At 39.3% G+C, this 24,283-nt stretch overlaps 1 protein-coding gene across 2 annotated transcripts in view; it reads left to right on the top strand.

Moving 5' to 3' along the window:
- The window catches only part of PRKCA (protein kinase C alpha), a 2,412,375-nt gene that overhangs the window by 1,686,278 nt on the left and 701,814 nt on the right, over positions 1–24,283 (top strand). For both annotated transcript variants that reach the window (XM_044085102.1, XM_044085103.1), the window contains exons 6-7: positions 536–692; positions 812–946. In XM_044085102.1, the coding sequence (XP_043941037.1) occupies positions 536–692; positions 812–946 (292 nt within the window). The remainder of the gene's footprint in view (positions 1–535; positions 693–811; positions 947–24,283) is intronic.

Here is a 24,283-nt window from a genome sequence, read left to right as displayed (position 1 = left end):
TTCCTTGTATCTGAACTTGAGATTTGCCTTATCCTATGCAAGAAAAGACCAGAAGAGTTTTGGTCCCATTAGCAGAGGTGATGACGTAAGGGTCAGTAGGCCAGGTTTTTATTTTGCCCATTTGTCTTCATTCTTTCCCACCTTGAATGTATATAACAGTGGCACATACTTCCTTTTAAGTCGTCCTCAGTCTGATAACAGTACATTGTTCTTTTCTGCTCAGGACAGTAGGACTGTATGTTACAAAATCTGAAATTAGTATTGTGGCATTGTTAAATTATATACTGCTTTCATTCTGTGAGCCATTTTTGTTTTATAATCCCGAGAGTCTAATAAAACTGTCGTACAATGTAATGAGCTGATCACCTCTTTTCCAGTAACTGCACCTGTTCTGTTGCTGGGAATTTATACCAAAATAAAGCCTGAAATGTCTTATTTTCTCTAAATAATAATAATAAAAATAAAAATAATAATAATAATAAAAGTGTTTTATTTTACTTCTTAATTGTGCTGCTTTTTATGTTTTTTCTTCTAGTGGGAGAAGCCAGAAATCTTATTCCAATGGACCCTAATGGGCTTTCAGATCCATATGTCAAGCTAAAACTTATTCCAGATCCCAAGAACGAGAGCAAGCAGAAAACCAAAACGATGCGTTCTACTTTGAACCCAAACTGGAATGATTCCTTTACCTTGTGAGTCAGCAAATGTCTGCCCATCCTTCAGTATTTTCATTTCATCCATTTTCTTGTGCTAAATATTTAGCGCAGTACATTACCAGTAATATTCATATCATTTCTCTTTAATGTTTCAGTAATCTGAAGCCTTCTGACAAGGATCGCCGATTGTCTGTGGAGATTTGGGACTGGGACCGAACAACTAGAAATGACTTCATGGGTTCACTTTCATTTGGCGTATCAGAGTTAATGAAAGCACCAGTGTGCGGATGGTAAGCCTGTGTTTAGCAACATCAGTTTAAGAAAATAAGACTAGACATTTCATTATTTCAAATTTATTCTACTCTTAACATGATTTGGAGTAGAGTGTCACATCCAATTAACCCTGTAATACCTTTTCTCCATATTCCTTTTTAGAACAATCTCTTGAGTTCCTTTAGTATTAAAACAAAGGCAATAACATTTTAAGTAGATAAAGAGATACCTTTTAATTACTTGCTTGAATACTGGAAATTGTAAAATGACCCTTATGATATTTTGTACAAAAGGCAGATTGCATTGCCAACCCTTCTCACTTCAAACTGATATTAAGGTTGAAGTTTGCTGAAGGATAGTGCAGATATAATTACCTTCTAGTATGGAAAAGCAATTTTCATTTAATCTTCTTAACTGTTTATATTCCACCATGCAGCACCGAATGCTGTGCCATGAACTGTATTTTTTTTTCTTGCTAGGAAGGAGACAAATGACATTCACAGATGACACACTGCTGTAGTAAATTAATCTGTGACTTAGGAAATACACACACTGCATAACTCTCTTCTAGCATGCATACATACACACAAACACGCATGTATGTGGATTTATAATGGGTATGTCTGTGCATATGCACACAATACATATCAGTATACATAATATGAACATTTATTGAGCTACATATCGACACAGATGTATGTATGTATATGTATGTGTGTGTGTGTGTGTATATATATATATATATATATATATATATATATATATATATATATATATATATATATATATATATATATATATACCCATGCATGCATATGCACACACTGTGCATGTGCATATTTATTTCTTGGTTAAAGTATGGGCCAAAATGTGTAATAAGATGAGCAACATGCTGTAGCAGTATCATTTACAAATATTGTGTAGCTTATCTAATAACCAAAATAGAACTGTCAGACAGCACAAATGAAACCATTGTTAGGGAATCAGTAACTTGCATTCAGTATCGTGTAGATGCTTACTTATTTTCATAATAAATGCTTGCCTTGCAGTCTTTAATATATCATTTTAGTGGGAGGAGTTTTTATGGAAAAGTGTCAGAACTTAGTATTTTTTTTGTTAATTAAGTGAATTGTATCAGTGTGTCCTACACAGTGGCTGTTCATCGCAAGACTTGTATTGCCATTCTGAATTTCTGTAACAAATACTAACTTCTGACAAACTGACTCTCAAAAAAATAATATTTACTGAATACAAACAAAAGAAAATCCATTGTCTTTGGGTTTTACCGTAACTGAAACTTATGTCCCCCATAGGTTATCATTGCCTCAACCAGGGATGCATGGGGAAACCATACTGTATTTCAGATATATTAATCTCTCACTAGACCAATGTCTGACATTTGACCATCATGTTGAAATAACCAGGTCAAAAGTCAACACATTCCTTTTCTATTTATGGGAAAATTTCCTTTTCATCTCCCATCATGGCGTAAGTAAAGATATTGTTGTAGTACACAGCTAGAATAAGGACTGCCCTAATCAGACATGCATCGCAGACAGATATGTCTGCATTACAGAGGACCGTAAGCAGAATCTGCACGCTCATCTCTGTTACTCTCAGTGTAAGCAGCACTGCTCAGTTTTACACAAGCAGGGAGGGGGTTCTGATTAAAGAGGTACTGTTCTGCTCCTTCATTTCTCAACTAAATGCATTAATTCCGTAACATGACTTTATGTAGCTGAGTACATAATTTCTGTCTTTATTGCTTTGGCAGGAAGTACTTGCTATATGTTAAGGCTGTAGAAAAATGTGTGCACATGCTTGTGTGTCTGTATGTCTGTCTGTGTGCATTGAATCTGTGACATCCAATGAGAAGAATATGCCATGGGTCTAGGATATTATATTTATCTAGCTTTTACCTTCTTTTTGGGGGATATTCAGTTTTATGTTATCAGATGGGGAAAAAGGCAATTGAAAATATGTGATTTTCTTTTCCCCCAAAAAGAGGTATAGCACTGAAATTGTAGCAAGTTGAAAAGATGAACAACTTTTGCATTAATACTCGTCTGGCATATGTTTCTGTTTTCAAGTACACACTGTTATGTTATGTGGGAGTATATGGTAATAACAAAATATCTGAATATGCTAAAAGTGTCAGCACTGGGGGTCCGATGTGGTGTGCAAGTGCACATTGGTTAGGATTAGAAAAAAAACTAGGGAAGGGGCTAGATTTTGTGTTCTGTATGTATATTTGTTAGGGAAGTGTGTGTGTGTGTGTGTGTGTGTGTGTGTGTGTGTGTGTGTGTGTGTGTGTGTGTGTGTGTGTGTGTTATCTTTACAGGTGGTATTAGGGAAAGGCTTTTTAGTAAAGTAATGTGAAGGTTGGAGTTAGAGGCCGGAGTAGTGTTAGGGTCTACAGATATGAGAAAGGTAGTGCAAATTCTGTCTCTTTTCCCTGAGTCACAAAGAGTGACATATTTCAGAGTTTGCAAAGATCTGCTAATTAGTGAAGTTTTTTTTTTAATGGTTATTAGATTTATTTGCTTTCAGACTGCAAAAAGCTTACTTTTTTACCATGTCAGGATGGGACAACTTTACTGACTCCCCTTCGGGATCAGAGCTGCACAGGGCTTAGAAGATTGTCCCTTCCACACAGTTGTGTCTCATTCTGCATAACATTGTTAAGTTTCTACTAAGGAGGTTTTGCAGCCTGCAAAAGTTGATTTTCTGTGGGGGCAATAAATGGATACCTTTAGGTGTCACTATGTAAGCTGCTAAAACTATCTGTAATACTGGGTTTGCAACCAGTGCTGTAACTAAAGGAAAAGGACACGCTATATGTTAACATAGTTTATTCTTTTGGATAGGTTCATACGTAAGTATTCTGCCAGCTGCCCTGGATGGACACTTTAAGTGTAGCCAATTGCCCTTTTTGTGCTCAAAATAACCTATCCCATTTGGTTATAGATTGACCTTTCCCATGGCATAGCTTAAAATGATATTTCACCCCAATGAGAGTAATTGGGATCATGTCATAGATATATAATAAGAGGGGACCAATGCATGGGGTAACTCATTTAGGAGCTGACTCTTTCCATTAGTAGTACAGGAAACAGAGTTAATCCAGAGGGCTCAAGTGAAGTCTGGTATCCCACCTATGACCCAGAGGGTGACAGGACTAACAGGAATATAAAGGATTAGTCCAGATAAATTCACTTGAGCAGATCTAGGGGGCTCTCTCTCTGATAACCCTCCCTTTGGGAGGAATAAAGACACCTTGTTGAAGTTTCCAGTAGTTTGTTCAAGTCAAGAGGAAGAAAAATGGGGACAGGTCACATTAATCATGTATATGAGCCTCTTATAAGCAGGCATTGTAAACCTTTTTTTTGCTATACAAGAGAATATTAGCCTTTCATATTGTATGTCAGGAGACAGAGCTCAATAAAATTGGGCACAGCTTCTCATATCACATGTGATAGATTGGAAAAAGTTCTGTAATAAAGCTTTCATACTTTGCTCCAAAGAATATGAGCCCCACTGATGCAGACACAGCCTCTCATTTTACATGTGTTACAAAACATATTAATAAAGTCTGGTGATAGCCTCATAAAAGCAGGCATTTTCAATTATCAAAGTGGGAACCACTCCATTAGATGGACTTGGTGAAGCTCAGGTGAAAGTATTTTCTTAAAATATAGTTCTATATTTCATAGTATGTTGTCATTTCTTGTTTTTAGAAGTTAAAAATAAAACCTTTTAGCTAAGAATGAGGTTCCACAGGCTGCTGAGCTGGTAAACCCTCATGGGTCTTTCAGGAATATTCAAATAAGGGACTAACATCTAAGCTTTGGGAGTGGCCCCTTGTTTTTCCATTTCCCAGACTTTTCCAGTCAGCTCCTGTAGACCATCCCACCATTATCTGTAACTGCCTTTAAATAACTAACCTGTTAAATGTGATGTATTAGAACAAAAACACACAACCATCTACCATCTTAACTGAATAAACTACTAGAAACTTCAACAGGGTGTCTTTATTCCTCCCACAGGGAGGGTATCAGAGAAAGTCTCTTAGATCTGCTACATAAAGTGATTTTATCTGGACTAATCCTTTGTTTCTCATTAGTTGTACAGGGGGAAGTCCTGGTCCACACATATGAGAGCCACTTGTGTCTTGTTGCATATCTCTTGAGGTCCATGAGGTAGACTTTAATATTATTGTCTGCTCTTATTTTGATTTAGTTGTCAATTGGTTCTAAAGGCCACTGGTTATCAGCTGGTTATGGAACCTATCTGTTGCGTTGCAACAACTTGCAAGTTAACCAAATGTCGCTCAGTGACTACTGCTGGCATTACTTCTGCCCGGGAGACTACTTGCTGACTGCTACTGGGAGCTGAATGTTGCAGGTGTTATTAACGGTTTGCAGTTGCCGAGTGGTAACTGCAGTAACAGCTGCATAGTTTTCTGCCATGTGTCTTAAATGATCAACCGTGTCTGTGGTAGCCTTAATAATCTCCATTTATGACCAAACAGAACAGCTGTAACCAGCATACAAAGAAATAAAAGTGGCAGCAAACAGGTACATCATTTCAGGGTTATAAGGAATTGTAGTTTACAAACTCCTATCTGCGGACTGTAGCAGAAGTTGCTAGAGTTTAGACCACATAGAACAAACGAACCAAAAACCAAACTGATAATCCACAAAATCTGACAAGTAACTGTGAGCCGAAGAGTTTAGACCACACACAGAGTATTACAGTGCTCAGGTTTGACAGAAAATGCAGTACCATCTTTTAAAAGCCAGTATTGCATTAAAGAAAGATTGGGATTGGCCGATTGCACCTTCCCAAGACTTTGCGCCGGGGGTAGCTGTCCCATCTTACCCGGCTATGCTGCTGATAAAATATTTACATTTTTTCAGTTGAAATGATATCATTCTCATCAAATATACTTTATACAGCAGAATACTGTCTTTTTTGTAGCAAGCTACTTTTTTCCTACTAAATGATGAGAAAATGCTGTAATTAGTAACATTTGAATGAACTCTTCTAAAAGCTATAGTGTATACTTAAATGATCCTAAACAATTTGTCCTTATGAATATTTCCAGCAGATTTTTCTCTGTTCTTGATTTTATAGCATATATTCTTCCCAGCAAAATTAAGTTATACAAAAGTGACAATGCCTAGGTTTCAAATTATGCATTCAGTTTTCAGCTTTCAGAGTTGCTTTATCTTGGATTACAGAAAAAAAAACTACCCAGAATGCAACTGCTACAAAAATGGCAGTTGTTTGCAAACGTACATTGTGAAGGACAGCATATTGTGTTTCACTTCCGTTATATCATTTTTGCCTTGTAAACTGTGGATTTTAAGTCTAGTAAGATGAGCCCTCGATACTACAAGTTTATAAAAGTATCCCCTACAGTCAAATCGTAATGTTTCCATTTCTTCTCTGTGCTCCTTTTCCTTCTTCCTTTTACTTTGTCTGCAAATCCATTTTTTGTTTAATTTATGGAACCTGTCACAAGAAACATGGAATATGTCCTTGACTGTCACTATGAATGTGTACAGTTTGTGTAAATTCAGAGCATTTCAATGCTATTTATTTGCATTTATTGACCAGTTGGTACTCCTGAGCCAGTGTCCCATTTAGAGGGATGACCCTAGGAGGGAGCACTATATTTAATACGCAGAGCAGGCTTTTCAGAAGAATATACATGGATTCATAAGGAGCTTGGCCAACATGTGTTAGTAAGATACATTTTCATCAAGCCAAATAAATGATCTGTAGCTGCACTGGTGACTAATATTGATACAATACCTCCTTGGACTACATGAAAAGGGACATCGAGGAGCTCTCTGATTATGTAGCCCAGGCAGGTATGACCCTGACCTTGAGCAGTATCCTACCTTCACCTAGAATGATGCCACAATACAGTGATAAGATGATCAGCTTTAATAATTGGCTTAAATTCAGGTGTCATTCAAAGGGGATCCAATGTCTGTCTGCCTGGGATGACATGCTGGACAAGCCATGCTGCTTCGCAAGGGACGGCTTGCACCTGTCACCCCTGGGCTTCCGGATATTGGCAAAGGCTCTTGCCACCCCCATAGTGCCTTTTTTAGGCAAGGCTCAAATTCTAAACCTACCACCACCAAAAAGGAAAAAAACTAAGGGTAATGCTGCTCAATGCCAGAAGTCTCAATCTCAAGATTATGGAGAACATCGATGTCTGTGCTGTGACAGAAACCTGGTTCAAGGCTCCTGAGAGCACCCCAGCACTAACAGGTTTCACCTCATATCATGCGTTCCGGCCCCAAAATCCGGACAACACCAAGAAAGGAGGGGGGGTGTCCATATTCATAAAGGACACCCACACCTCAAGGTTGGTGGCAACGCACGATGCATCGGAGACCATCCAGGTGCAATTAACCATAGGCAAGACTGCTCTGCAATTTGTAGCATGTTACAGGCCACCCTCTCAAACTCAGGAACCTCACATGGCCTTCCTGAAAACATTGGAGGATAAATGTATCTCCAAACACCATCATACTAGGTGACTTCAACTACCCTAATATAGACTGGGAACACTACTCAAGCCCGAACACTCTAACCCAAAGATTCCTGGAGTTCATAAACTCAAATGCCATGGAACAACTAGTCACCATCCCCACAAGAGGAGAAAACATACTTGATCTCATCATCACGAACATGGGATCAAAATGTTCAACACCGAAAGTATACCCCTCACTGGTGAGATCAGATCATAAACTAATCTCGCTGGAGGTCCTCATCCCGCCCCCACCTGAAACAAAAAGACCACAGTGAAAAACTTCTCAAAAGCCGATTTCACACTTCTAAAAACTAGTGTGGTCTCCTTTAAGGCCCCTGAGCCAGTGGTAAACATTACTCAAACCGCTGAATCACTTACAAATGCCTTCTACCAGCACCTACAGGACTGCATGGATCAGGCAATCCCAAACAAAACTAAGACTCTCTGTACCAAAGGTAAGCGTCCAGTCTGGTGGACCCCAGCCATAAACAAGCTCTACAACAAAAGGAGGAAGCTACTACAAGATAGAGCAAAATCCTTGAAAAGTAAGACACCTTTGATCATTATAAGTAAAAAACTAAGAGCTCTCATAAAATCATCCAAGGCAAATTTTGAGAGAAAAATCGCCAAAGACTCTAAAGAGAATCATAAGGCCTTCTTTAGCTATGTTAGAAACCTAGGAGGAAACTCCCAGATATGCTCAGAATTAGTTCAAAATGATGTGAAAATTACTGAACCTACACACATTGCCAACATACTGGCTGACAGGTTCAGTGCAAACTTCTCCCCAAAAGGAGAGATATCTATTCCAGAGGATTGTAGCCCCCCAAACATCTCCAATGCCCAGGTGAGAACTGCCCTCACTAAGGCAAAAAACACAGCATCCATGGGACCGGATGGTGTCCCCGGCTGTGTGCTTCATGAACTCAACGAGGAATTAAACCCACAGTTAGGACAGCTGTTTAATCTTAGCCTCACCTCAGGATACGTACCCAAGGAGTGGCGCACGGCGACTGTGGTCCTACTTCATAAGGGCGGTGCCTCCACAAACCCTGGAAATTACCGCCCCATTAGCTTGACAAGCCTTATCTGCAAAGCCATGGAGAGGATCATAATGGAACTCATAAATAAAGACATATAGGGAACTTGCAGACTTTGGATCCAACCCAGTTTGGCTTTGTCAAAGGCAGATCCTGCCTCTTAAACTTGGTTGACTTTTTCGAGACAGTCACCAAGGCCATTGATGAGGGAAAGGCAGTCCATACAGCCTACCTCGACCTGGCAAAGGCCTTCGACACAATACCCCACTCAGGTATCATCGAAAAACTCATCAGCTTGAATGTAAACCCATACATCACAAGATGGGTTGCAAACTGGCTAAGTGACAGAACCCACAGGGTCAGAGTTGCTGGAGCCATGTCAGACTCAAAGCCTGTCACAAGTGGTGTCCCACAGGGCTCAGTCCTGGGTCCACTCTTGTTCGGCATCTACTTTTCTGAAGTACAAGCAAATACAGGAGGGTTATGGCTGACAAAGTTTGCAGATGACTGCAAACTGGGCACCATAGTCGAAAACACATCTGACACAGATATCCTCCAGAAGGGCCTCACAGAAACGGATAACTGGTGCCTGAGCCATGGCCTGAAGTTAAACGCCAAAAAATGCATAGTCATGCCCTTCGGGAAAAACAAGGTTACCCCTAGCTACCATATAGGTGGCAATCCACTGAGCACAGAAAAAGTCATCAGGGATCTGGGGACCTAGGTTGACAGTAGCCTTTCGTTTGACACTCATGTTGCTAAAGTAGTTAGGAAAACCTTCTATATCGCCCACCTGATCATGAAGGGATTCACATCTAGATCAAGGGAGGTCATCGTTCCCCTGTACTCATCACTCATTAGACCTATGATTGAGTACAATGCCCCGTTCGGAATGTATCTGACCAGACACCTGCTGCAGCTTGAAAGGCCCCAAAAGTTCCTCACCAAAAGGATAAAGGGTCTCAAAAATGTCTTATGCTGCCCGACTGAAAGAACTCCAGCTCTATTCAGTCTCATACCGCTTGCTCAGAGGTGACCTGTGCCTGACATATAAGGCCACGTCAAACCCAGATTTGATGAATATGCTTCACCTCAAAAAATCTAGATCCCTCAGAACCACAAGGGCGGGAGACTTAAACCTTGACACGGTTATAAATAGAACGTGCTGGAGGGACAGATTCATCACCCAGAGATTCCCTATGCTGTGGAACAAAATCCCGGTACATGTGAGGCAGAGCACCTCTCTGGCCTTGTTCAAGAGGAATCTTGACCAATGGATGGGAGATTGCAGATATACCCCAGGGATTACTTCAGTGTCACTGCTTGACAGAGGCACAGCAAAATGATAGGCATAGTTTTTATTCAAACTAAAGGGGTGGCGAAAGCCACATAACTATGGGCTAGGCTTATAAATGCCCTTGGGCAGATAGCCTAGTATGAACCTATGAACCTATGAACCTATAATACATAAATAATCACAAGGCTATAGTTCAGTAATACAAAGAACAAATAACAAATAACTAGGCAAGGGTTGCCATAGAATGACTTTCAGAAGAGTAAGATTATACAAGACCAGCAACAAGGCATGCCATAGTAGCAGTACTCCAGGACACAGAAATGCCATTTTATTAAAGTAAATTTACAGTAATGCCTCCAGCATCGACATGTTAGTCCAGAATGCAACCTGTATAAGGAAATTGTTTTTTTTTTTTTTTTTCTGGAGGAAGAACTACATCATAGTTTGAATTGTCTCAATTTCAGGCAGCCTGAGTAAACTGTAGTCAGTTAAATGTCCACGTACCTCATTTCAGCTGAAGGTGCTCAGTTTATTTGTTATGCATTCTACAATTGTGTCATATACTAAGAACATTTTCCCCAGTTTACATGAATGTAGGTGGAAGCATAGCTCTAATTGCTCAGTTGTCTGTCTAGGTAGCAGTTGTTTGATTACATTGGACTCACTTTGTGTATTTGTTAAATGTAGCTCTTATGCTTATGCTAATCACTTTATAGCCAGTTAACTGCTCTTGGAGTGTGAATTTTCAATTGTGTTGCCTGGCAATGGGGAAATTTATTGTTCTCACCCAGAATGGTGTATCTGAAAAAGTAGGCTAATTCCAAAGTTCTTGTAGATGATGGTTAATCAGATCATGGCTGCCTGTGCTATGCATTGACTGAAATGTAGAGTTTAAAAAGAAAGAGAAAAGTGAGTTTTTATTTTACACCTTCTCCCTCATTTGTGAGTTAGCACAACCACAGAGTGGGTATCGGGTGTGGGGCAGCACGACCACAGAGTGGGTATCAGGGTGTGTGGCAGCACGACCACAGAGTGGGTATTGGGGTGTGATGCAACACAACCACAGAGTGGGTACTGGGGTGTGGGGCAGCATGACCACAGAGTGGGTATCGAGGTGTGGGGCAGTACAACCACAGAGTTGGTATTGGGTTGTGGGGCAGCACAACCACAGAGTGGGTATTTGGGTGTGAGGTAGCACAACCACAGAGTGGGTACTGGGCTGTGTGGCTTGTGTCCACATCAGGAGGAGCAGTAGGCATTTATTGCAAATAAAAATGTTTTTTTCTGCTTTGTGTGACCTCAGATGTGCCTCTGCATTGAGTCTGTCTCCTCTCGAGGCTTTAGACATTTAAGTTTAGATTAATCACATGTCGACCAACTGAGAAGTTGTTAATTGTATTAAACTCGTAATGATTTAGCAGTTTTACTTCCATCAGCTGTATAGCTGGTCCATGTGATGGTGTTTCATCAATTAAAGATGTACTAATACAAGAAATTAGTTGGCTATCTGATGCTCTTTGAACCGCATTTCTAGGGTCACCAGGGCACCAAGATCCTTTTTATGTCACCTCTTCTGGATTGATATATACGTGTATGTGTGTGTGTGTGTGTGTGTGTGTGTGTGTGTGTGTGTGTGTGTATTTTATATATATATCTATATATATATATATATCTATATATATATATATCTATATATATATATATATATATATATATATATATATATATATATATATCCCTATCATATGATAGAAACCTCATTTGACTGAGACCATAAGACTGAAATTTCAAAAAATTTCAAAAGACTGAAAAGTCACTTGACTGAAACCCATAAGACTGAAACCCATAAGACTCAATTTCAACATACTAAATTTTAAACTGGACCATATAAAACCAGACTATGTGGGGGTATGCCCTAACACCACCCAATGTGAGGGGCTGTCCCTCCCACACACCCCTAACTATATATACTAACTCCAGGATCACACTACTGTGGAGAAAAGGGCATAGTAGTGGCAGCATGTAGACTACTGTAAGATATGTAAAAGGTATAGGCCCTGTTACACACTGTAGTGCAATCCTGGAGTTGGTATATATAGTTAGGGGGGGTGGGAGGCACAGCCCCCCACATTGGGGGTGTGGGGGGCATAGCCCCCCACCTAGTCTGGTTTTATATGGCCCAGTTTACAATTTAGTATGTTGAAATTCAGTCTTATGGGTTTCAGTCAAGTGACTTTTCAGTCTTTTGAACTTTCAGTCTTATGGTTTCCGTCAAATGCGTTTCAGTCAATGTTTCCTGTTACATGACTTATTGTAGATACATGACTTTTTTGTGTTCTACCCTTTCTTTGAGGGACATATTAATGTGTTAATTCCTTGAAAAACTGAAGTGTCATAACAGACGTTGTGGGAGGGGCTTAGGCTGAGTGAGTATGAATGATTGCTGTTTTGTACCAATGGTAATGTTTCATAGCACCACAGGGCTAATATTAGCATGAGAGAGGGCTTATTTCTCCTCATTATAATATGCAGTGTTTCCAGTATTACATCTACTGTCCAGAAATTTGTGTACCTACAGACATTTTTTTCTTGCTAAATTTTACTGCTTAGTGGCAGTAAACAGTTCTAACCAGATTTTTCCGTGGTACTAGTCCTGAAGACACCAGGGAAATTATTTCTATTGCAGTTCTGTCTATGGGCTTTTAAAGTGCATTTATTGTTAATATATTAATATTGGCTGTTGTGCCAGAGGTGTTCTGAGCATTCCACTCTCTCCAGGCTTAATTTACATTTGTTTTTCTGATTGGCAGTAGCTTTTAAGTTTAGCTTTTTGATTGTGCTGCACAGAAGACCCTGCTGCTGCAGTTGGCTGGGCCTCTCTGTGGTGCTTTTCCTTTGTTAAATGGTGCTACTGGATTGCACATTTCTAATCCAGTTTGATCTTGCTATCAGTCCCAAAGATATTAAGGAAGAGTATTTTTAATCAGTTAATTGATCTGTGCGCTTTTAAAGTGCATTTCCAGCTTATTTGTTAATACTATTTGTTGTGCTAGAGGTCGGTTGGTTTGTTTATATGTTTTTTTTTTTTTTTTTTAATACTGACAGTAGATCTGGGCTTTCCACTGGCTCCTACCTTAATGTAATCTCAATAAGCAGTTCTAATAAGATTTGGCCTTGCTACGAGTTCCAGAGATGACACGGAAGTGTTTTTCCTTATGTCTCATTCCATCTGTTTGCTTTTAAAGTACATTTACTGCTAAAAACACCCAAAACTGTTGAAATAATAAATCCACAAAACTGGACGAGCTGGAAACACAATAAGAGACCGCTTCAACAAATTAGTGGTATTTATTGGAACTTGCAATGAATCGTAAGCGCTTTCGGCCAAATTAGTATTCAGCCTTCTTCAGACAAACAGCAGAAAAATGCGTTGTAGTTGTTTAAATAAATTAATATAACCAATCAAGAGCAAGTGCATTTGTTTGAATAAACGTTACTATAGTAACCTTAAACAAGAACGAAAAAATGCATCACTGACCAAGACATTTTAAAGAAATATGAAACATTAGTAAACAAATATAAATACTTTAAAAACGTGAATGTTGAATAGAATTACATGTTCAACATCACATCATAAGCTAGTTATTATAGTTCTCCTATTGTACAAAATTATTTAAAAAGATATATACAAGGAAAACATTTAAACATTTAAAAACATGCAATTCTAAACTAAAACCTGTCATAGAACCTAATGGCCCGTATTTACTTCCAAACAAGTGTTCTAAACATGCATATTCACCAGTTTAAAGGAACAAAATTATTATATAATTACAATGTTCCACAGAGATGTATATCAAAAAATATTTATATGATTAGACTAGTAAGAAAACGCCTGAAATAATCTTATACTACTATGTTAAAACTTGCCTATGTACAATAATGCAAATTGGTATGTGTATCTGTATTATATGCCATAACCATCAGGCTGATAAAATATGTGTTATCGTCCATATGATAGCCATTTAAGCACACACTTAATTGACAAGTTGTCATTAATACCCGGTAGCAGATGCGCCCTTGTGCGAATCTGCCACATGAGTTCGTCAATCTCTAACATTATTTGCCAAGGTCCACCCTCACGCCTGGATTCCTTTGTTGGACTATGACAAAATTAAAGCTGTGTCCTGTATTCTCTATAGTATGCTTAGCTATAGCATTGTTGGTGTCTTTTGCTAACTGCATACATATGTTCAGAATCCTGGTCTTTATTCTCGCTCAGTCTTACCAATGTAAAATGCTTTACATTGGTTACACAAAGCAGCGTAGACAACTGACTTGGACTCACAATTGTAATGGCCATTAATTTTATATGTTTTATCCTTGATGCTAAAATGTGTACATACTTTGAGAAATTTGCACTGAGCACAAGCACCACACTTATACATGCCATTTGGTCGATGTGAAATAGCTTTTCTTGGTGGTCCTTCTAAGATAGTTTTCAGATTTGGGCCCCTCCTGTATGTTAATTTAGGTTTTTCACCTAATAGCATGGACAGGGTACTATCATGGTTGATGACATCCCAGTTCTTAATGACCGTTTCTTTGATTTTATAAAAATCTAATGAAAACGTATGTAGAAAAGAGACACAATAATTTGTGTCCTCTGTTCTATGTGCACTCAATGAATTTAGGGTAGATGTAATGTCACCACCATTGGGTGTCAGCTCTTGTGTGTTGTTGACACCCAAAAGTGGGATGAACTGGCCTGAAGCACGTTTATTAGAAACTTCTATAATAATGTTATTGATTAATGAAAGTGGGTAGCTCCTGGCCAAGAACATGTTTTTTAATTTGTTACATTCAATAAGAAAGTCGTGGTCTTCCGTTACCATACGTGCTGCCCTAACCAGCTGCCCCTTGACAACTGATCTTTTTTGATAATAGGGATGATTGCTGGAAAAATGCAGCAAGCTGTTGGAGTACGTAGGCTTTCTATATATATTACTTGTTAGTCTTTTGTTGTTAATGTCTTTTTTGAGAAGAATGTCTAAATAGTTAATCTCACTATCTGCTATGTTAAAAGTAAATTGTAAAAAATCAGTCATGTTGGTTATGTTGTCTATAAATGTGGGAATGAGCTCTTTATCGCCTTTCCAAATACAAAATATGTCATCCTGGTACCTAGTGTACCAGGAGACATGTTGTTTAAACAAAACCTCTTTGAAAAGGAATTCTACTTCCCAATAAGCTAACACGGCATTAGCAAAGGAGCCACCACAGGGGGATCCCATGGCCACACCTGAGGTTTGGAGGTAAAACTTCTTCTCAAAAATAAAAAAGTTGTTTGTTAGGACTAATTCCAAGAGTGTTTCACATAAACAAATATTATTTTCCTCCACCTTTTTGTTGACCATGAATTCTCTTACCCAATTAAGGCCTATAGTTTGCGGTATAACCGTATATAGGTCTTTAATATCTATTGTAAGGAAAACCATATTGTTGGTGTATTCTATCCCACTGATGTTTTTGAGAAAAGACCAGGAATCCTTACAAATGTGTGGTTCTTGGTCTAAGAGGGGTTTTATTATGCTATCTACCAATTTGGCTGATGCATAAGTTGCTGAACCTCTCCCGTCTACAATAGGCCTAAATGGTGGTGTTTGTAGACGTTTGTGTAACTTAGGTGCACCAAAAAAAGCTGAAATCCTTGGAGCTGGTGTGTACAAATACTTGTATGTGTCAGTATTAATGAAACCTTCTAAAAGTAGGTCCTGTAAACAATTATTGATCTTCCTATAGGCAATGTTTATTTCATTTAATGACACTTCCTCGTATACCGATGTGTCCAAATGTTCCATCATGTACTCAACATATTTACAATGATCCATTAGTACTACCCCCCCTCCCTTATCCGGTCTCATAACCCGGATACTACAATCCCTTAGCAGTCTGAGAAAATCCCATTCCAAAGGAGTGATGTTGTTGGAATGTTTTTGATTGACATACATAATTTGGTTTTTTATAGCCCAAAAGTCAATCTCACACATCTTCTCAAAAACCGCCAGGGTCGGATGGAGTGGTGGGTTGTAAGTACTGGAAACCCTCAAAGTGTTGAGTATTGGAACATTGTTGCCTAAAAGAGAATTCAGGTTAAGTTTTCTAACAAAAACTTTTAAATCAACTATAGTTTTTGCTATGTCCATATGTTGTCCTGGGACGAAGGATAGATCCCTGGCAAGAAAATCAACAATGTCCTGGTGAACGTTGATAAGTGTATAGTTATAAACAACGAAATCGTTGTTCGAACTTTTTGATATACTAGGGTCACTGCCAAAAGTGGAGGCTTGGATCATCTCTTCTTCCCTCGTCTCTTGCTCCTCGTGTTGTTCACCACTTGGGGTCCGACACGATTGGTGGTCTGGGCATTGTTCACCCGATGAAAATCCTGGCCATTTGGTTGATTTGGATTGACAATATGTTGACCCTGTATTTGATTCGAATCCTGGATGATAGATGCTGGTATGTTGTCATAATTAAAATTGTTGGTACCAGCGTTATTGTTATTAAACCTAGGGCTTCTCCTGACGCCCTGTCTTTGCTCAGGAACATTGTCCTGATTATTGCCATTACTGTTGTTAGTTGTAGAATAAGAGATGTTGACTTGTTCTACTCGATTAATCATGTCCCCTTGTGGTGAGTTCAATTTGTTTGGAGGCCTTGGGTAAGCGCAATTGTTGGTATAATCTGTAAGATCCCTGTTAAGTTTTTTCTTTTTGCTAATCAACAGTTTCTCCATACTTGCTTCTATACTAGAGAACACACGGCAATAATCATATTTGCAACGAAGAAATTCGTTGTGCGATGTTATGAACTTTTCTAAAGTATCAAGTTCTAGTGACAAGCTGGCAACATCCTTAGAGTAAAAGGCTATAAGAGCCTGTAAAAACTCTATGCCTTGCCTATCAAATAAACCTAAAAGTTCTTGGTGGAAGGCAGAGTTTTCCACCAGTCCAGATGGGAAACGCCATTGGCGTAGTCCCTTTGGTACGATTTTATTTCTCACACATTCATTGAGGTATGCTACCTCCAATTGTAACTTCTTGCATCTGTATAATTTATTGTCAAACTCTTCGATTTTTTCACTCAATATGTGACTATCAGCCATCTGTGAAGAGTTAAAGTCAGAATGTACGTTAAACCCTTGGCTAAAAAAATTGTTGTTAACTAAGAAGTTAGTCATAACTGGGATACCTGGTATGTTCGAATTTCCCGGGTTGTTGTTATCTCTCCAAGTATTGGTGTTGCCGTTAGTTGTTTGAAATGTATTAGCCACTGTAGGAACTGAACGATGTTGATCTATGATGGCTGGTAATTCCCCATTGTTGTCGGCAGACCCAGGAGTAATTATGTCAACCGCCGGGGACTGTTGCCCATTCGGAATGGAGAAGTCACTGTCGTTCTCCTGCGATGGTGTTGTAACCGCTGGTATACTTCTTTGTGTAGAAGTTAGAACTGCCATTGCCTCTACCTTTTGGGTAAGGACTTCCACTCTCCCCAAAAGCAACTCGACTAGTGCTGTTAAATTGACATTGGAACCGTCCGTTCCACTCTCCGACCCTTTCTGCTGTGAAGTTGAAACCACAGAAACGTCTCCGGAACCGCTCGCCATCCAAGACTACGAAAAACACCCAAAACTGTTGAAATAATAAATCCACAAAACTGGACGAGCTGGAAACACAATAAGAGACCGCTTCAACAAATTAGTGGTATTTATTGGAACTTGCAATGAATCGTAAGCGCTTTCGGCCAAATTAGTATTCAGCCTTCTTCAGACAAACAGCAGAAAAATGCGTTGTAGTTGTTTAAATAAATTAATATAACCAATCAAGAGCAAGTGCATTTGTTTGAATAAACGTTACTATAGTAACCTTAAACAAGAACGAAAAAATGCATCACTGACCAAGACATTTTAAAGAAATATGAAACATTAGTAAACAAATATAAATACTTTAAAAACGTGAATGTTGAATAGAATTACATGTTCAACATCACATCATAAGCTAGTTATTATAGTTCTCCTATTGTACAAAATTATTTAAAAAGATATATACAAGGAAAACATTTAAACATTTAAAAACATGCAATTCTAAACTAAAACCTGTCATAGAACCTAATGGCCCGTATTTACTTCCAAACAAGTGTTCTAAACATGCATATTCACCAGTTTAAAGGAACAAAATTATTATATAATTACAATGTTCCACAGAGATGTATATCAAAAAATATTTATATGATTAGACTAGTAAGAAAACGCCTGAAATAATCTTATACTACTATGTTAAAAACTTGCCTATGTACAATAATACAAATTGGTATGATAATACACATCGGTATACGAGGAAGTGTCATTAAATGAAATAAACATTGCCTATAGGAAGATCAATAATTGTTTACAGGACCTACTTTTAGAAGGTTTCATTAATACTGACACATACAAGTATTTGTACACACCAGCTCCAAGGATTTCAGCTTTTTTTGGTGCACCTAAGTTACACAAACGTCTACAAACACCACCATTTAGGCCTATTGTAGACGGGAGAGGTTCAGCAACTTATGCATCAGCCAAATTGGTAGATAGCATAATAAAACCCCTCTTAGACCAAGAACCACACATTTGTAAGGATTCCTGGTCTTTTCTCAAAAACATCAGTGGGATAGAATACACCAACAATATGGTTTTCCTTACAATAGATATTAAAGACCTATATACGGTTATACCGCAAGCTATAGGCCTTAGTTGGGTAAGAGAATTCATGGTCAACAAAAAGGTGGAGGAAAATACTATTTGTTTATGTGAAACACTCTTGGAATTAGTCCTAACAAACAACTTTTTCATTTTTGAGAAGAAGTTTTACCTCCAAACCTCAGGTGTGGCCATGGGATCCCCCTGTGGTGGCTCCTTTGCTAATGCCGTGTTAGCTTATTGGGAAGTAGAATTCCTTTTCAAAGAGGTTTTGTTTAAACAACATGTCTCCTGGTACACTAGGTACCAGGATGACATATTTTGTATTTGGAAAGGCGATAAAGAGCTCATTCCCACATTTATAGACAACATAACCAACATGACTGATTTTTTACAATTTACTTTTAACATAGCAGATAGTGAGATTAACTATTTAGACATTCTTCTCAAAAAGACATTAACAACAAAAGACTAACAAGTAATATATATAGAAAGCCTACGTACTCCAACAGCTTGCTGCATTTTTCCAGCAATCATCCCTATTATCAAAAAAGATCAGTTGTCAAGGGGCAGCTGGTTAGGGCAGCACGTATGGTAACGGAAGACCACGACTTTCTTATTGAATGTAACAAATTAAAAAACATGTTCTTGGCCAGGAGCTACCCACTTTCATTAATCAATAACATTATTATAGAAGTTTCTAATAAACGTGCTTCAGGCCAGTTCATCCCACTTTTGGGTGTCAACAACACACAAGAGCTGACACCCAATGGTGGTGACATTACATCTACCCTAAATTCATTGAGTGCACATAGAACAGAGGACACAAATTATTGTGTCTCTTTTCTACATACGTTTTCATTAGATATTTATAAAATCAAAGAAACGGTCATTAAGAACTGGGATGTCATCAACCATGATAGTACCCTGTCCATGCTATTAGGTGAAAAACCTAAATTAACATACAGGAGGGGCCCAAATCTGAAAACTATCTTAGAAGGACCACCAAGAAAAGCTATTTCACATCGACCAAATGGCATGTATAAGTGTGGTACTTGTGCTCAGTGCAAATTTCTCAAAGTATGTACACATTTTAGCATCAAGGATAAAACATATAAAATTAATGGCCATTACAATTGTGAGTCCAAGTCAGTTGTCTACGCTGCTTTGTGTAACCAATGTAAAGCATTTTACATTGGTAAGACTGAGCGTAGAATAAAGACCAGGATTTACGAACATATGTATGCAGTTAGCAAAAAAGACACCAACAATGCTATAGCTAAGCATACTATAGAGAATACAGGACACAGCTTTAATTTTGTCATAGTCCAACAAAGGAATCCAGACGTGAGGGGTGGACCTTGGCAAATAATGTTAGAGATTGACGAACTCATGTGGCAGATTCGCACAAGGGCGCATCTGCTACCGGGTATTAATGACAACTTGTCAATTAAGTGTGTGCTTAAATGGCTATCATATGGACGATAACACATATTTTATCAGCCTGATGGTTATGGCATATAATACAGATACACATACCAATTTGCATTATTGTACATAGGCAAGTTTTTAACATAGTAGTATAAGATTATTTCAGGCGTTTTCTTACTAGTCTAATCATATAAATATTTTTTGATATACATCTCTGTGGAACATTGTAATTATATAATAATTTTGTTCCTTTAAACTGGTGAATATGCATGTTTAGAACACTTGTTTGGAAGTAAATACGGGCCATTAGGTTCTATGACAGGTTTTAGTTTAGAATTGCATGTTTTTAAATGTTTAAATGTTTTCCTTGTATATATCTTTTTAAATAATTTTGTACAATAGGAGAACTATAATAACTAGCTTATGATGTGATGTTGAACATGTAATTCTATTCAACATTCACGTTTTTAAAGTATTTATATTTGTTTACTAATGTTTCATATTTCTTTAAAATGTCTTGGTCAGTGATGCATTTTTTCGTTCTTGTTTAAGGTTACTATAGTAACGTTTATTCAAACAAATGCACTTGCTCTTGATTGGTTATATTAATTTATTTAAACAACTACAACGCATTTTTCTGCTGTTTGTCTGAAGAAGGCTGAATACTAATTTGGCCGAAAGCGCTTACGATTCATTGCAAGTTCCAATAAATACCACTAATTTGTTGAAGCGGTCTCTTATTGTGTTTCCAGCTCGTCCAGTTTTGTGGATTTACATTTACTGCTAAACTATTAATTCTGTTTATTATGCCTGAATTTTGTTCATTTGAGAGATTTTTTTGAGCTTTTTTGTAGTGAAACTAGGAAAATGTTGATTCTGTGAGTAGTTTTGTTTGTTGAGGCTTAATGTACAGCTGTTTGTTTCTGATTGGTTATGAATTTTAGATGTAGTTTTTAAACAGTGCTGCATAATAGGACCTGTTGCTATATTTGGATTGGTTGCTCTGTGATACATGTCCATAATAAGCAGCCCTACTGGATTTACCAGATGTTCTTCGTCTACCATTGCTGCAGTCCTGACATATGGGTATTCCGCTGTCCACCATCGGCCCGAATACCAAAGGGCTAGAATCTGGCATCGGTCATGGCGCTCGAGGCTGACATCAGTATGTGCCAGTACAAATGCGCATGACCGACGCCATACCCTCAGTCTTTCTTGCCGCGTGGTCCTAAGCAGAAGCAGTGTTTGCAAGTGCCGTTCGGCTTTCTGGAATTGTCGGTTTTCGAGTTTCAGACCGGAGACCAAGCTGGGCTAAGTACCCCGTTGGGGACACTTTTGTCTTTTTCTTGCCTCAGTATTACCGGCTGTCAGAAAAAGTTAATAACTGTATTTCTTGTGGGAAACAGATTCCTCATAGGGATTACCATTTACTCTGTATTCCTTGTTTGGGCCTGAGCACGGCGTTGTTGGGTGTCGCTTTTGTGCTGCCTTTGTTGAGCGCACTATTACACGTCGCTTGGTCTGTGCTAGGCTAGTGTTTGGTAAACGGTGCAATTATAACATGCCGTCGGATTCTCCGCCCAGTTCGGCTAAAACACGCAAGGAGTAATCCTTTGCGGTCCAAACAAGATGAGTCCATTGCGGACGCCGGTTCGGTAGAGCCACCGACTACTTCAACGGCTCCTTCTGACAGTTTAGCGGAGTCTCAAGGGGAGCCTTTGCTACTTCAAGAAGTGGCTTCTCCTGTTGTAGGCCAGGCTGAAGGGGCTTCTCATGTGTCGGTGGTTCCCTCCCCTCACAGAGTTTCTAGGCCTCCCCCTTCTCATAGTAAAAGCCTTTCTAAATCTAATTCTGCCCCTGCTGGTGTCTGTCCACAGGGTCCAGCTCCTAGAAAGCACATGTTAAAGGTGGCGGAGGATTTGATTACTTTAATTAGGGGTTCTATGCCTCCCCCTGAGAAAAGGCCCAGGGTAGAGCCAGGGATAGAGGGTCTGGATCAGTCTTCCAATGACCCTGATTCTTCTGTGGAAGAGCTCCAGGATTTCCCTCCCTACTCTGATTCAGAGGCTGAGGATTCTCCTCCCTCTGCGTCCCCTCCTGAAGATTTTTCTTTTTCTGAAACCTTGAGGGAGCATTTTAAATGGGAAGGCCAGGATTATTCTGATTCTCGTAAAAGGCTTAGAGAATTCTTGTTTTTGCCTCAGCATAGGCCTTTGGCTATTCCCCTTGTATTGGATGTTGTTCAGGATGTATTTTCTGAGGCTTCTCTTAACCCTGACTCTTTGCCTCCTGCCCCTGCTAAACCAGATAGATACTGCAGGGTACCGGAAGCTCACTAGTATTTATACAAGAGTCCTAGGGCTGACCCAGACACCATTACTCAAGGCCCCAAGGGTGTCAGGGCTGCTGTGGTTAAGAATCCAGTTCCTTTGGACATGGATGCTAGAGCTCTGGATAGGTGGGGTAAGAAGTTGTATACCTCATCCACTTTAGCTATGAGTGCTTTACATTGTCAAAATTATTTGCTGGGCCACTTGAAGTGTAAAGTTGATGCTTTATCTGAAGGTATTGAATGTGAAGAGCTTCAGGATTTAGTGCATGTTTCAGACCAAGTTGGTAAGCATTCTTTGCAATGTGGTTTTGATGCTTTACAGGCTTCTTCCAGGGTGGCTGCTACTAGTTTAGTTCTTCGCAGGCATGCCTGGTTAAAAGTTCAGACGTTGTCAGAGCATGTTAAGGCTCAGATTATGGATGCTCCTTTGCAGTCTGATGTTCTTTTGGCCCTCCGGTTGAATCAGTTTTGAAATAATGGAGGAAAACGCTAAGTCTATGCAGACAGTTAAGGATTGTTTACAGGTTCAGCCCCCTAACTTAAGTAGGAATTGGCCTACTAACGGGTGGTCTTTTCCCTCTTCAGATTATCAGTCTAGGGGCAGGTCTAGGCGAGGTAGGGGTAGAGCTTCCTCTCAGGGCCCTGCTACTCCTAGGACTTTGGGTTCTTTTACCCCTTCTGCTGGGGAGGGCAGAGGTCAGTCCTTTCGGAAACAAACTCAATGACCTGCGTCTTCAGCTGTCGGACTCTGCCATGCTGGCAGCTCCTCTAGGAGGAAAACTGGGACTTTTTGCAAAGTATTGGCATTTGGTTACCCAGGACAATGGGTATTGGACATTGTAAATCGAGGCTACAAATTTTATTTCCACACTTTCCCTCCTTTCAAAGGTATGCCAGATGTGCCTCATCAGCAAAGACTGGAAGCACAGGCAAAAAAAAAAAAAAAAAAAAAAAAAAAATTTCTTCTCTGCTTCAGTGGAGGGCAATACAGGAAGTACCTTCTGCTGAAAGAGGCACAGGGTTTTATTCCCGTCTTTTCTTAGTGCCAAAAAAAGTAAATACTTGGAGACCAATTCTGGATTTGTCCATTCTAAACACCTTTTTGGAAATTCCAAAGTTCAAGATGTTAACGTTGCAGCAGTTGCTGCCTATGCTGGGCAGGGCTCATTGGATGGTAACTCTGGATCTCACAGAGACCTATCTTCACATTCCTATCGGGCCCAGTTCCAGGAAGTTCCTGAGATTTCGGAATGGGAATTTGCATTATCAGTTCTCTGCATTGCCCTTTGGCTTGTCTACTGCCCAGGGTATTCACAAAAGTCCTGGCTCCAGTAATTGCTTTTTCAGACTACAAGGAATTCAAATTTATCCTTATCTGGACGACTGTTTGTTTCTGGCTCAAGGCAAGCAAGAACTTCTTCAACATCTTCACTATGTAATGACAGTTTTAAGATGCCTAGGGTATTCTGTGAACGAAATAAAGTCCAGTCTAGTACCCTCACAAGAGATGTGTTTTCTGGGTGTGAGACTGAATACAGCAACCCAGATGGCATTTCTTACCCTGGACAAACAAAGACATCTTCATCAATACTTCCAACAGCTTTCAGTAATGTCCAGGCTGACTGCAAGGACAGTCCTTCAAGCCTTAGGGTTCATGGCATCTTGTATTCTAGTGCTTCCCAATGCCAAACTGCATATGAGGAAGTTACAATGGTATCTCAAAAGCGTGTGGACTCAACACAGCCACGATTTGGACACTGTCATTCAGATTCTCCCTTGCATACAAAAAGAATTTCTGTGGTGGGCTCAGGAATGTCACCTAAACAAGGGACTCTCTGTGACCCAGCCAGAGGCATGTCAGATATTAACGACAGACGCCTCGGAGTCGGCCTGGGGAGCTCATCTCGAAGGAAAATGGATTCAAGACCTTTGGCCCCCAGAGCTACTTCATTTACATA

Source organism: Protopterus annectens, chromosome 10.part0, assembly GCF_019279795.1.
Source record: "Protopterus annectens isolate FY-2018-M chromosome 10.part0, PAN1.0, whole genome shotgun sequence".
NCBI lineage: Eukaryota > Metazoa > Chordata > Ceratodontiformes > Protopteridae > Protopterus > Protopterus annectens.
Note: the sequence above shows the minus strand (reverse complement) of the source record. Positions and strands in the feature narration are given on the sequence as shown.